The sequence below is a fragment of the Aquila chrysaetos genome, chromosome 11 (assembly GCF_900496995.4).
Source record: "Aquila chrysaetos chrysaetos chromosome 11, bAquChr1.4, whole genome shotgun sequence".
NCBI lineage: Eukaryota > Metazoa > Chordata > Aves > Accipitriformes > Accipitridae > Aquila > Aquila chrysaetos.
In genome coordinates, this window is record NC_044014.1 from 19,114,141 (window position 1) to 19,127,111 (window position 12,971).

Genomic DNA, 12,971 nt, shown 5'->3' on the forward strand with positions numbered 1-12,971 from the left:
AATAAGAATAAATATATTGCTAAGGTAGATGTATTTGAGAGAAAAAACTGTGTGTCTGTTACATGTGCCAGTTTATAGCATGTAACTTTGATTCAGTAATTAATTCAGATTTACAGGAGTCAAAGAAGCAAATCCACCTGGAGATATTTCAAATATTCTTAAATGTTTTAGCTTTTTAGCTTTTTTTTTTTTTTTACTGTGCTAGAAGAATTTAAAGCTATTTTTTAGCCTGTGCTACATATATACAGGTAATTAGAAGGTATTTTGCTTTTCGGTTTTTATTTATCATGAAGATTTTGGGCTACACACATTCAGTATCACCAACTATAAGTAAAGCCCATAGTCTTTAAAAGTTTGATTAAAACTGTAGTTATATGATAGTGGAGGCTTAGGCACAACATGTACTCATCAACAAGACACAGCTGATATTTCATTTGCTTCTAATAATATCAAATTGATCATAGAGTCTTGTCAGAGCAAGGCAGTGGATCAAGCTAAAGACAGATATTCTTTCCTGTTACTAAATGTAATTAAAAGCTGATTCTGAACTAGTGGCTAGCGTGGGAAGAGGAGAGTGAAATACAGTAATCTAGCTTTGCAAAACTGTTGGCTTTTGGATTCTCTAAGGCTGTGCATGTAATAATAGTAGTAATATATTTTTCTGCTCTGATAGAGCTCTGAGTACCAGAGGTTTAGTTTTCATAGATATATGAAAACTGTGGGAGGAAACTATTAAGGAGATTCTGCAGAGTTAGCAGAGCCCCGGTAACTGGGAAGAGATTAGGAAAATGGTACCTAAATGTGTTTTAGGACGCTGAGAACTGTAACAACATACTTTTTTCCATCTCTTTTTTTTGCCTACTATGCCTTTCTCTTCTTCCTTTAGTTATTTTCTCTGATTATTCTATGGTATTATGAGTTCTCCCTGCTTCTTTCCCTCAAGTGCCATGTCGTCCTTAGTCGGTATCATACCTTTATGGTGTGCCACAGTCTTCTTGGGCACCTGTTTCTTTTTCTGTATCTTTACCCTTCCAGTCTCTTGCACGTTTATGGTTTTTACTCCCAGCCACTCTTCTGCCTCTCGCCAGCAAAGCAACCACAGAAACACAAGTTCAATGTACATGTTGTAAACATTTATGTTTATGTAAACATTTTAAATAATTTCAAGCATTGCTTTATATAAACATGAAAGGAGTCTCTTGTAACTTGATCTTTCTGGCCACAGCTTCAAGTAAAAGAAAAGCCATAAAAACTTAAAACAAAATGAAGCATTTAATTTTCCATGCTGAGATACGTGTGCAAAGCAATTGTGAGGTCTTAGATTAAAAGTTGCACCAGATTGAAACATCATTCAAACAGCTGTCTGAATGTAGTCCCACTGTGGAACTGAAAATGCAAAATAAGAAGTTCAATACATAAGGTGATTTTTTTGGAAAGATTGAATTGCCAAAAAATAAGCTAGGAAGGTAAAAACGTTTGAACTGCTCCAGTATAGCACTGCTACTGGGGTGGTTTCATCATGCACTAAGTCATTCTTACATTCAGTAAAGTTAATTAAAAATATGGCTATTTAGGTCACTAATTGATGATAGTTTTATTTTTGATGTATTAAGTTTGTAAGTTTTCTTCGTTGTTCATTTAAATCCTCACTAGTAAAACAGAGACATATCATTTTACTGAAATAATGGAATGTAAATAAATATTGCGCTCTGTCTCTTAGTTCAGCATTTTTTTGCAATGCCTAAATGGGTTTGCATAATACTTTTAAAAAGATTGTGTTTGTACAAATATCAAACTGTTTCCAGTCCTTGTTTGGAATAGTGTTTAATCAGATTTAAAATGGTAAATGTTCTTTGTAAGGTTATATAATTTCAGTCAAGCATGTACAGTGAACCATCTGTTCATAAGATATGCAATTTAAAATACTCAGATTTTAAAAATGCATCTGAAAATTATGTTGCATATTATACCAAAAGCCCAAAAATTTTAATAATGAAACTTTAGTGAAACCCATGTAAAATAAAGCAATTCTCTGTTATATACTTTGATTCTTATATTCATCAGTATGCGCTGATGGTTTTGTGCACAGTTAGCAATACAAAGGAATTCATCGTAGTAGCTATGAGTGCTAATGCTGCATACTGCTAGTGTTTTAAAAAGCCTCATAAATATGAATCTGCTCCCTATAGTTTTGTAAGAATAATATACCCTTGTGGAAAGACTTTGTAATGTTGTGAAAGGTGGATTTAATTTTTTTTTTTTTTTTTTTTTAAGAGGGAGAAATCAGAGTACACTGATATACTAAGAATTCTGCTTTTAAACAAGATAATGTAAGTTTTTCCCTCTTGCCATAAATACTGTGTGATATCTGATGAAGGTTATTTTATCTGATGAGGGTTATTTTTTAATATGGATTTTTCACGTTCTTCAGATTTTACTTAAATTTCTTGGTTTTATAAAACAAAATTGTTAAAACCAGAATGGCTTGGTTAAATGGGTTACAGACTGTCATGCTTATCCTTTGGATATCTGAAAAATCAACTTCTTGTTTTGTATTCAGAGACTTTTCATACACATACTTTATTTCGTCAGTATTAAAATTGCTTGCTTTCCTGCTCCAGTGTAGGCAGTAGTTAAATCAGCTACAGTTTATTATGAAAAGATATCCGTGGCTAGTTTTTATATGTTAGGTGTTAGAGAAGGTATGTACTGTCATCTTACTTTATGGTAAGCCAAAAGATTTTATTTTACTTGCTAGCAATGGTAAGTGTTAAACTTCAGGTAGACAGCTGTGTTTGCTAATTTCACCTCTGAAAGCTGCATCTCTCAAGTGTTATGAAGTTCCTAAAAAATGTAATACAAAAATAGAAGACATCATTTCTTCCATGTAGCATCACCCACTGAAGTATGTAGCTTGGGAATTGCTGTAAAAGCCTTATAAACTTAAGAGCTGGGGATATGAGTGTAAAGCAGTACAAATGACAAAACACTGGGCTTTGCCGGTGGGGATTCTTAATAGTTTCCTCCCTCAATACCACCTTTGCATTTACATTCTGATCAAAGTTAAACAATAAATTAAAAAAAAATTTGCAGAATATGCTCACTAGCAGCTCCATAAAGGATAGTAAATAATTTATATATATATATATGAATTATTATAATCTCTAGTATTAGAAGTAAAAGAAGAAAAGGAGTCAAGTAAATCCATGGTAAATTTAGGGATACAGTTAATAATTCAACATGCATTAAGCTCTGTTCCATCCTGTGTACTACACGGAGCAGGATTCCCATAGAGTAAATGGCAAACCGTCCTGTAGTTCACACTTGTGAGGACGTTAAGGTCGTGCCATACCTTGAGGATCAAGTTCCATCATGGATGTCTCTCTTAAGTCCTTCATATTTTAGTAGTAAAAGGAGCTGAGCATCAGTAACAAGCTATATCCTGCCCCTGACAAATTGGGAGATTTTTGCCTGCATATAGACTTTAAATCAGTGGTAGTTCAGTGATTAGGTAATCAAAAACATAGGCTTATATTATTTTTTGAATGATTGATATAGATTTCCCATGTTTAAAAGTTCAGGGTGGGCTTGTTTAATTTTTGTTAATAAAACGCTGTAAGTTTAAAAAATATATATTCCTGCTATTAATTCTGACAGTTGAGTTATAGGAACTTTTCTGTCTAATTGCCTTTTTAAAAAAAATACAAATGAAAAGGGAAATCTAAAAATCAGAACAGAAATATCTGGAGCCTTCTGGGAATGTGATGACCTGAAAAAGGAAGGTTTGTCTATCCTAAATAAAGGTCTATGATTGCTACAGCTGTGAAAAATTTCAAGTTGAAATATTGAAGGAGACTCGGTTACTGGCTTAAAAATATTCACAGTATGTTTGAAGATTAATGCTGAGTTATAATATGCCTTTCCCAAATGCATTAGCAATATCTAACTTGAATTCATTTGAAAACTTTGGTCAAAGTAAGATAAGCCTAAAAACCTAAAACCAAAAAGTTTATTGAAAAGAATAGATTTTAGTGCAGTTAAAATAGTAAGGGGTGATATAAAAAGATAATTTCAAAAGTCCTAAAATTGTACAGATCTTTTTGTACTTCTATGCTTGAGATCATTGCTTAGCTACAGTTTGCATTGCCCGGACATCTGATACAGATCCTGTGTGTTCAGACTCAGATTTGAAGGAGGCTTCTGTACCTCTGAAAGTTTCCAAAAGAGGCTACTTTACAATATATCCAAAATTACTTTGGCACAATGTTGTCAGTGCTTCTCTGTATTAGGGCACCAGAAAATATTTAAGTCTCAACTAAGTATCTATTTGATTTGATATTGCTTTTTTAGTACTTTATACTAGTATGCAGTAATCCTGAACGTCACTCATTTTTATCCATCTGAATGAAAAGACAGTGTTGTTATCAACTTGTTTCAGTGGATCATGTTTTAATTTATGACTTTTCTTGTGTCTCACAATCATGTGGATTCTAGTAATGAAGCCAGGATACGTTTTCTCATACTTTTCAGACTCAGCAGCAGTGCAGCGGAAATCTAATTATAGGTTTGCTGTGATGATTTCTGTTCTGAAGGGAGTTTAAAATGAGCTATTTAAACAGAACTATGTAAGTTGAGTGTGAAAAAAAAGTGAACTAAGGAAATAATGACAATATGTCAATATGTAGATTGTGATCTGACGTTAAAGCGATATCTAACACAAAACCCAGGTCCAAAAAGTGTTACTGCTCATTCTGAGGAATACTGGCAATGTATTTTGATCTTCTTGGCAAGGCTACTACTGCGCACTCTTTTGGCTGGGCTGTGCTGCCTGTGGTCCCGGAGCTAGCTAGTTCAGGCATTGCCTGAGCTGCGAAGCCCCCATGTTTGTCGTGGCAGCCTGATGACTAGGGAGCTTGCTACCTGATGGTACTTCATCCTCAGGTTAGATGCTCCTCAGTTGTGATGCAGCTGGGGAGGTAGCTCTGCAAGCCAACCAAGAATGAACTTCTGGAAGAGGAGGTGGCGTTCTGTATCCAGCTGGCTGAAGTGTCCAGAAGTCGGAGCCTGCCAGGATGGAGCTTCCCTTTGCTCTCTTCCCCCTGCTAGGAAACCCCTTTTGGATGTAGAGATCATACCCGGTTTTAGTGACTGAGAAGCTGTGCCGCTCCAAAATACTGTCTGTGTTGCTTGCTTGCCAAAGTGGAAAAAACAGGGTTTTGAGTTGAACTTCCAGGTAAATTCCATAGCCACCAAGAATTAAGTACATATACAGAGTTGTTCTCTGCTTTTCTTTTGTCTGAGGTGCATCTAGCCCAGGTGTACACAGACAGCATCTGAGGAATCCCGCTTCTGAACTTTCATTTGAATGAAGATCTTGAAAAGTTTGTTATTTCTTGAATATCATCTGTGCAGAGGATGCATCCTGGGCAGCAGAAATGTAGTATATGCATTACCAGGTATTTTCGGGATCCAGTGGCAGCTATACAGTCATTTGAGAATGTCAGTGATTCCTATGGAGGCACACCTTTGAGGGTGTACTCTGGACTGCTCACATATTTATCAGTAAGTCAGAAAATTCAAGAGTATGTTTACTAAGTATTGTTTAATGAGTGTATGTTTTAATTAATATACTTAAGTTTCCTCTAAGCTGTCATACGTGATTTTTCCTAAAGATCTTAGTCCTTTCAATTTACCTGCATTTCAGTGTTGTTTGTACATCATTCATTTTATCTGTGGCCATTATGAGTAATCATCTCAAATTAATGTCATACCCAAGCTATTCCAGTATGCGTTTATTGAAGAGCTTTAGAATATTGTTCTTCATGGTAAAGTTCTTGGATCCATCAGTTCAATCTGCCTGGGTAGAATAAAATCTTCAGGGAGTTCAGAGCTGGGAAGTGACCTCAGTCAGCTGAGGTTCAGCTTCAATTTTCTGCTCCTTTAAAGCCTATTGATTCAACAAGTTCTCCCACCTTCAAAACTTCTATAAGAAAAATCCCCCATGGCATTTTAAGTGGATAACTGCTAGTTCTGCTTATGAATTCTGTGTTTGTTTCCTAGCTGGGCTCCAGGATCACATTTAATTTTCGGGAAATGCCCCCTCAGCTCTGTTACCTGACTGAATTCTCTTCCCTTTCCAGCTGTCTTCACTCAAAAAGCTAGGAGTAGAAAAGCTGTTGCAGATGTTAGGCATAGCACTCAGCAAAAACCTCACTGAATGAAAGGAGACGGCCTTTGTTCACAGCTCCTTTCCTCTGCTCCCTCCTTTCTGACAGCACTGTTGCATTTAATTATCTCTGTTCTAGTCTCAGACTGATGAAACCTTCCAAGAAATCAGTTTTGGGGTACCAGGCTATCATGCTTTTTGAGAAGCCCATAATCCCACTTTCTGGGGGCTGTATAATGCATTCCGATCAATCAACCAACAGTCTCTGAATAATTCAAAGAAAAACTTTGTGGAGACCCGATGCTATTCAGAACTACCAGAAAGGTCAATTTATACTCTGGCTACTGCTAGATGTGGCATAAAAGAACTGTAAGTTGAAACAGTCTGTAGCATATGTAGAGGAACAATTCTGTTTCATTCCTAAGTTCATCAACACATAAAAAGATATGAATGAAATTTGCCATTATCTGCATCTGACTGAAGTATCCCAGCCTACTCCTCACACTTTTCCTGATCTCAAGGGAATATGAAAATAACTGAAGTTTCTAAAGCAGGCACATTCATTATTTTTCAGGAGTGGGTTGTATCTTTAGATGCTCAGTTCTGTCTCCTGATTCTGCCCAAGCCCTTATATCTGCCTTTGCCCATTCTGTTTTAAAATTTAGAGATTCAGACACTTTATTTTTCCTTCTTGTTTAGTGCAAGATTTTTTAAATGTTTTCTACTCTTCTGTAATTCTGTTCTTGTCCTGCAAGAGGAGTGATCATAAACTTCATGGGAGACTACTGCCTTTTGCACCCTTATTTTGCTCTTACATATACATATGCCATCTTGAGGCTGCAAAGGCTTGTTCATGCTGACCTTTATAATTTTTTGTTTGCTTTTACAGAGTGTTTGTAAGAGTTCATCATAACTGTTTATAGCAGTCCTAAACTCTCTGTTAAATAAAATTTCAACAAGTGACTGTCCTAGTTTCAAGGTTTCTTCTTCGTGGGGAATCTGAATTCAATTGCCTTTTTAGACATTCTTTTTCAGTTTTGATACTGTTTTCTCCTGCCCATTACATCTTTAGTACCTTAGATTAAAATAGATCTGTTTAAAATTATATTAGTCTTTAAAATGTTTAAACACATATTAATCAAACTGTCATTACCACACTTGGTATTTCATACCAAACAAATATTAATTTTTTTGTGAGATTGGACGTTTAGCGTTTGCATTCCCTAACAGAGCCATTTCTGGAAAATGGGAATAATACCCAAAACCAATATGTGATTTGATTCCAGCATATGCAAACAAATCTATGCCAACCTTGAATCACAGATTTAACTATTTTGTTTCACAATTTCTGATTTTTTTTTTAAATGCATTTATTTTATTACCTTTTATTCTGTTTTGCCTTTGTTTGACCCCTGTGTCATGCAACGCTCTGGGTTTTTTTGTATTTTTCCATACGTTCATGCTCTTCAGGTATGCACTTCTTTGTTGATTCAGTTTTTACATTTAGAAATAACCAATTGAGCACTTCAAATACAATTTCAGCTAAATTCAAATTCTCATTCAGAGCTGGTGCAACTATTAGATGTATCTTGTATAGGGCAGCCAATATTAATAGTTTTTATTTATTTATTGTTGTATTGTGGCCTCTGCAGTGGCAGCGCATTAAGGCTGTGTTTGGGAAAGCTTCTTGAGCATGTTTACATGTACAACATCGGACTCTGCTACTTGTTCTACCTATAACCTCTGTACCTGTTATCTGCTCCTAATCTTTTCTGTTGTTACATGTTAGTTATAAAAATGTACAGTAATTACTGAAACAGTAGTTAACCTGTTTTCTTTTGATTCTCACTAGACTTGAAGCAAGTTTCTTCCAGCTCTTGCCTATCATACCCAAGTTGTTCGATGAGGGCTAGAGCAGGTGGAACACTGTTTCTTAATGGGTCCTTTGTCCCCTGTTTCACATCCCATTAGAGCATCTCTCTCCCCATGGTACGCACTCCCAAATATGTCCTCACTGCATGAAAGACAGAATGATTTTATCACCTTATTTCTTCAGGAATTCAGTCTTAAAAATCTGATTTTTTTTGTACACACATATGCATTGCATATATTGGAGCTATGGCTTGTCTTCTCATCTGCGCATTTCTCATTTATTCTTTTTGATTGATTTGGGCATCAGGAAGATTAAATAGTAACTTAGATTTTTCATATTCTTTGACTGTTCTCCCTCAGGAGTGAGAGGCTCTGAACACTGTGTCTGTATAGACTTGCATAAATGGAAGCCCTATATATTTTTAGTGGGTTTTTTTTTCCTGTTAGTACTAATGCCCTTACATTTTATTTCGCATGCTTGGTTTTTTAAATAAAAGTCTATGCCCCCTGAGGGGTTAACTAACATCTTCTAATTTTTATAAGCCTCTCCTCACACTGGTATTGTCTGTAAACACTTGAATCCTTCAGGACCAAAGACTGGAACTTGGTGTCAGTAAACAAATCATGTTTATTGCTTCCTAAGTGTTTACACAATGACAAAAATCAAGCCCCCAGGGAATCATATTGTAAAAAAGAGCAGTTGGTTTAAATTAGGTTTCCATGTGAAATATAGCTACTTTTTATGGATGTTGTGGGAACACAAACTGGAAAGAAAATCTGCACACTGATGAAATGAAGGTTTGATTTTTTATTTGTTTAAATGCAAACAGAATCATGTACTAAGTTAATTTCTGATTCTTGCATTAATTAATCACTGAACAGAAGTTGGTAGTATGGTCACACTTAGGAAGGCAGGGGTTTTTTTGTTTACTTCATTTGTGATCTTGCAGACAGATAATGTGAATTATTTTAATGTTCAGTGCGTATAGGAATTAGCAAATTTGTACATTAAATACAATTACCAGTTTTGTGAAATTAAGTGAAAATAAAAATTCCAATTTATCAACTTTCGCTGTCCATGTTGTAAGAACAAGGGTTATTCAGTGTGAGGCTGAGATTTGTAAGCTATGTTAATGAGAATTTACACTGCAGATCTCTCTGGCAGCTTTAGAGATCAGCGCTACCTTAAGCTTTTTCTTCTGTGGCCTGAAAGCATATTCAGAATATCTTATATTAGGATACCGTAGTTTTTTGTTTAATATAAGTATTTCTAGAGTAGTTAATGATTTTACTGTTGTAATGCGAGTATGTTTGTGGGTAAGGTGTGTTTGCACTGCATACGTGATTTGGCCATAGGCGTATAAGTAGCATTTTGACTGATACCCTCCTGACAGAAGGAAACCAGAAAAACCCATGTTATCCATCAAGTATGCATGAATGCTCCAAATGACATTGCTTTGGCTGACTGTACTGTCCGTTTTATTTTACAAGGTGAGCTCGTGGGTTACCTGGCTGATCCTGACTGCAGGTTCTATGGAGGAGAAACGAGAAGTCTTCTCATATTTAGTACATGTGGCAAAATGCTGCTGGAATATGGGCAACTACAATGCTGTAATGGAATTTCTGGCAGGGCTAAGGTACTGGCAACTCTTTTTGTAAATGGCTTTTCAGTGATAGATTACGCTGCAGCTTCTGTTAAGCAGATGTCTCTGGAGAACAATGGACTAAACAGAAATCTGTGGCTAAATCACATCATCTCACCCTGTGACTTTCTAGTAATCCCTTTTTGGAAAAATGAAGCATGCTAAAAGCTGTTTTCCTGATACATGCTAAGTATGTTACATTAGAAAACATAATTATTTTTTTTTAAACAGAAATTTTTAAAATGTGGAAAGAAGATGGGAAAGCATTTGTGGTTTATCTCATCAACCAAAACTAATGTAACCTGGGGTTGGAGTTTCCAGAACACAAGTGAAACATAATCGTTCTAAAAGGGTCAGTCTTACATTGTAAAAAAAAAACTGAAACCAACCCAAAACAACAACAACAAAAAAGCCAACAAAACCAAACAAACAGCTAAACCTCTTTTCTTAACCCCTTCAATTTACTTATACTGCCTGATGTTGAGACTTCATGCTGCTGTGGTGTTACATAGCCAGACCTGTAGTGTCTCCAGGAGAAAGACAGAGTATGAGGTTAAAGACGGTTTGTTGCTAGCTTTCCTACAGAATTGCAGCTTTGCAGGGGGCCGGGTAAGCAGGAAAGCAGTGCCTTTGCACTGGCAGTTCAGGTGGCAGCAAATTGGACTGAACAGGGGAGAGTTAAGATCAGATTTCCTAGCTCTTAGCTTTGACCCTCTTGGTATATCGTGTTGGTGTAACAAAGCTTTAAAGTGTATTGTTGCTCTTTTTGCTTTAGTAAGGATTCTCATTGAGCTATTTGTTTACATTTTTGGTATATAAACCACATTTGAAACGCTCATAAGTGTGGGGAGTCTTTTTGAGCAGAATGCATCCACGGTCTCCAAGCCATGGAAGTTGTGAGGAAAAATGCAAAGCCAATTAAGGGCTTAATTTTCTCTCTAATGCATCTGCACAGTGCAAGGGAAAGAGAGGAGAGGAACGCTAGTGCTGATTAGCAGTGTTTCTGGGACAGGGACAGAAAGTGGGGTTGGGGATGTTCTACTGTTAGTGTTTCTACAGACCTTTTGGTATGTCTGAGGCCAGGGCTGGGTAGAAAGGCCATATCATTGCATAGACATACAGCTCAGAAGGTGAGAGAACTCCCAGCGGTACTCGCAGTCCTTGGGGAACATCAGGAGCTACTTCTGTTTGAAATCAAAGATTCTTTTCATCTGCAGCACTGCATTGGTGCCTGAGAGCTGGAACATGGTCCTGACTTACTTGTTTTCATGAAAATAAATAATTTATTTTGTGAGTTAAATGGGAAAAAAAATCAATGTAAATTATTTTAAATCAATTTAATTAAAAAACCCCAAACAACCCAACAACTTCTACTAACTTTATGGATTATTCATAATACAACTAAAGGAATTTGTAATAAACTGTCTGGTTTATCTTTACGCCATTTCCTTAATCTTTTCTTATTTCTTCCCAGGCCCTTATAAATTTAAGGCAATGACACAATGAAAATATTAGAAAGCCTGCTTGTATGTCTTATGCAGCTGGGCTTTTATTACAATGTCAAATGTTATTCCAGTAGATCAGACTGCTTGTTTCTCCTTTTCAGTTTTGTTCTTTAATAATTTGAAGGGGGGAAAATGGTCCACTACCCAGAATTTTCATAAAAATAATAAGCTTGATTTCATTCATTCATTTCTCAGTAATGATGATAATTTTCTCTATTACATATATGCTGTGGGTGTTGAACTTGAATGTAAATTGTTTTTAATTTTTTTAATAAATATTGTGATCTCTTTTTGCAATAGGTCAAGAAAAGTTTTAAAAATGTGGCAATTTATGGACCAGTCTGATATTGAAACTATGCGAAGTCTGAAAGATGCTATGGCACAGCATGAGTCATCATCTGAATACAGGAAAGTGGTCAGCCGGGCACTCAATATTCCAGGCTGTAAAGTCGTTCCTTTCTGTGGTGTATTTTTAAAAGAGCTTTGTGAAGTTTTGGATGGGGCATCAAGCCTCATCAGACTCTGTCCACGATATAACTCCCAGGATGAAACATTGGAGGTAAATGAGACTGATATTCTAAGAGGTTATGTTCATAGCCATCCAGTGCTTTATTTTATATTATTTACTCTTTTATATGAAGGCATCATCTAAGTAAAGTTTTCTAAACCACTGTTACCAGACTGTTCAGTTACATGGACCTCAATTTAATGCCCATAGTTACTGTAGCAATTTAGATTTGGTTGTTTGTACCTCGTTCAGTATTGGAGTACTGAGAAAGTAACATTAGTACCAGAGGAGCATGTTTATACTTTGGGTATAGTAAGCATGTAAATCCTTAAAGATGTAACTATTTTCTGTTAAATGCTCTGACCTTCCACTTAACTCATTGGGAATTGGAAGGTTTTCAGTTCCTTAAAAATGGAATTCGGAAGCTCGGTGGATCAAGCTTCTCCTCTGTGAAAAGAAGCAACTCCTTTGAGTTTTATCATTTTGGTTTTAAAAGAAAAATGCCTGTTACATGAAAAGATGAAGACTGAGGCTTTTAAGAAGTTTTCAGGAGTTATTGTAACTTATGTTACTTGATTTATGCAGTGATTTGGTCCGTTTAGGATTGGAAGTAGGTACAAAATCCAGTAAGGAGCTAATCAGAAATATATGCTAAATATTCTTAATTCTTGTAAAAATTTTTCCAGTGAGAAGTGGGTGACACAATATCCTATGTATTACTATACTAATCTTTTAGATATCTCTAGTTTGTTTCAGATTACAGTGGACAAGATAATTTCTTGCAACGAGTAGGCCAAGATGGTTTAAATAATCCAGAAAAAGAATCAACAGCAAACAATATCTTTCAAACTATTCGGAGCTGCAATCGCAGTTTGGAATCTGAAGAGGTTGAAGATAATTTTAGCGAAGGGAGCAGTTCAAGAAAAAACTCTCTAAAGGACAAATCCCGGTACCAGTAGGTCTCATTTTATTTTCTGTCGTCACCTTTATGTTTCATTTTTTTAATCTTTAATTTTCTTTTACCACGGCTTACTTTTAGAAATAAGGGTGACTTTAACATCTTCCCTTGTATTTATCCTCTTCCAATTCAGAACTTTTCTCCCCTGCAGTTATGCTAAGTATCTGATACTCAAATGCTTGGAAACTCTCTGTATAGTTATATTTTCCCTCATGATGTAATTACTTCCTCTTACGATAAGGGTAAATCCTTTTTGTCTTACACATAGAGCTTTAAAAATCCACAGTTACGATTACAATTTTGATCTGTGGTGACAGGA

General features: G+C 35.8%; 1 protein-coding gene across 9 annotated transcripts in view; it reads left to right on the top strand.

Annotated features, from left to right (window-relative positions):
- The window catches only part of PLCE1 (phospholipase C epsilon 1), a 167,225-nt gene that overhangs the window by 110,850 nt on the left and 43,404 nt on the right, over nucleotides 1-12,971 (top strand). For 7 of the 9 annotated variants that reach the window (XM_030029872.1, XM_030029880.1, XM_030029871.1 and 4 more), the window contains 3 exons: nucleotides 9,530-9,675; nucleotides 11,487-11,745; nucleotides 12,441-12,649. In XM_030029872.1, coding sequence (XP_029885732.1) covers nucleotides 9,530-9,675; nucleotides 11,487-11,745; nucleotides 12,441-12,649 — 614 coding nt within the window. The remainder of the gene's footprint in view (nucleotides 1-9,529; nucleotides 9,676-11,486; nucleotides 11,746-12,440; nucleotides 12,650-12,971) is intronic. The other 2 variants (XM_030029874.1, XM_030029877.1) reach the window with 1 other exon arrangement.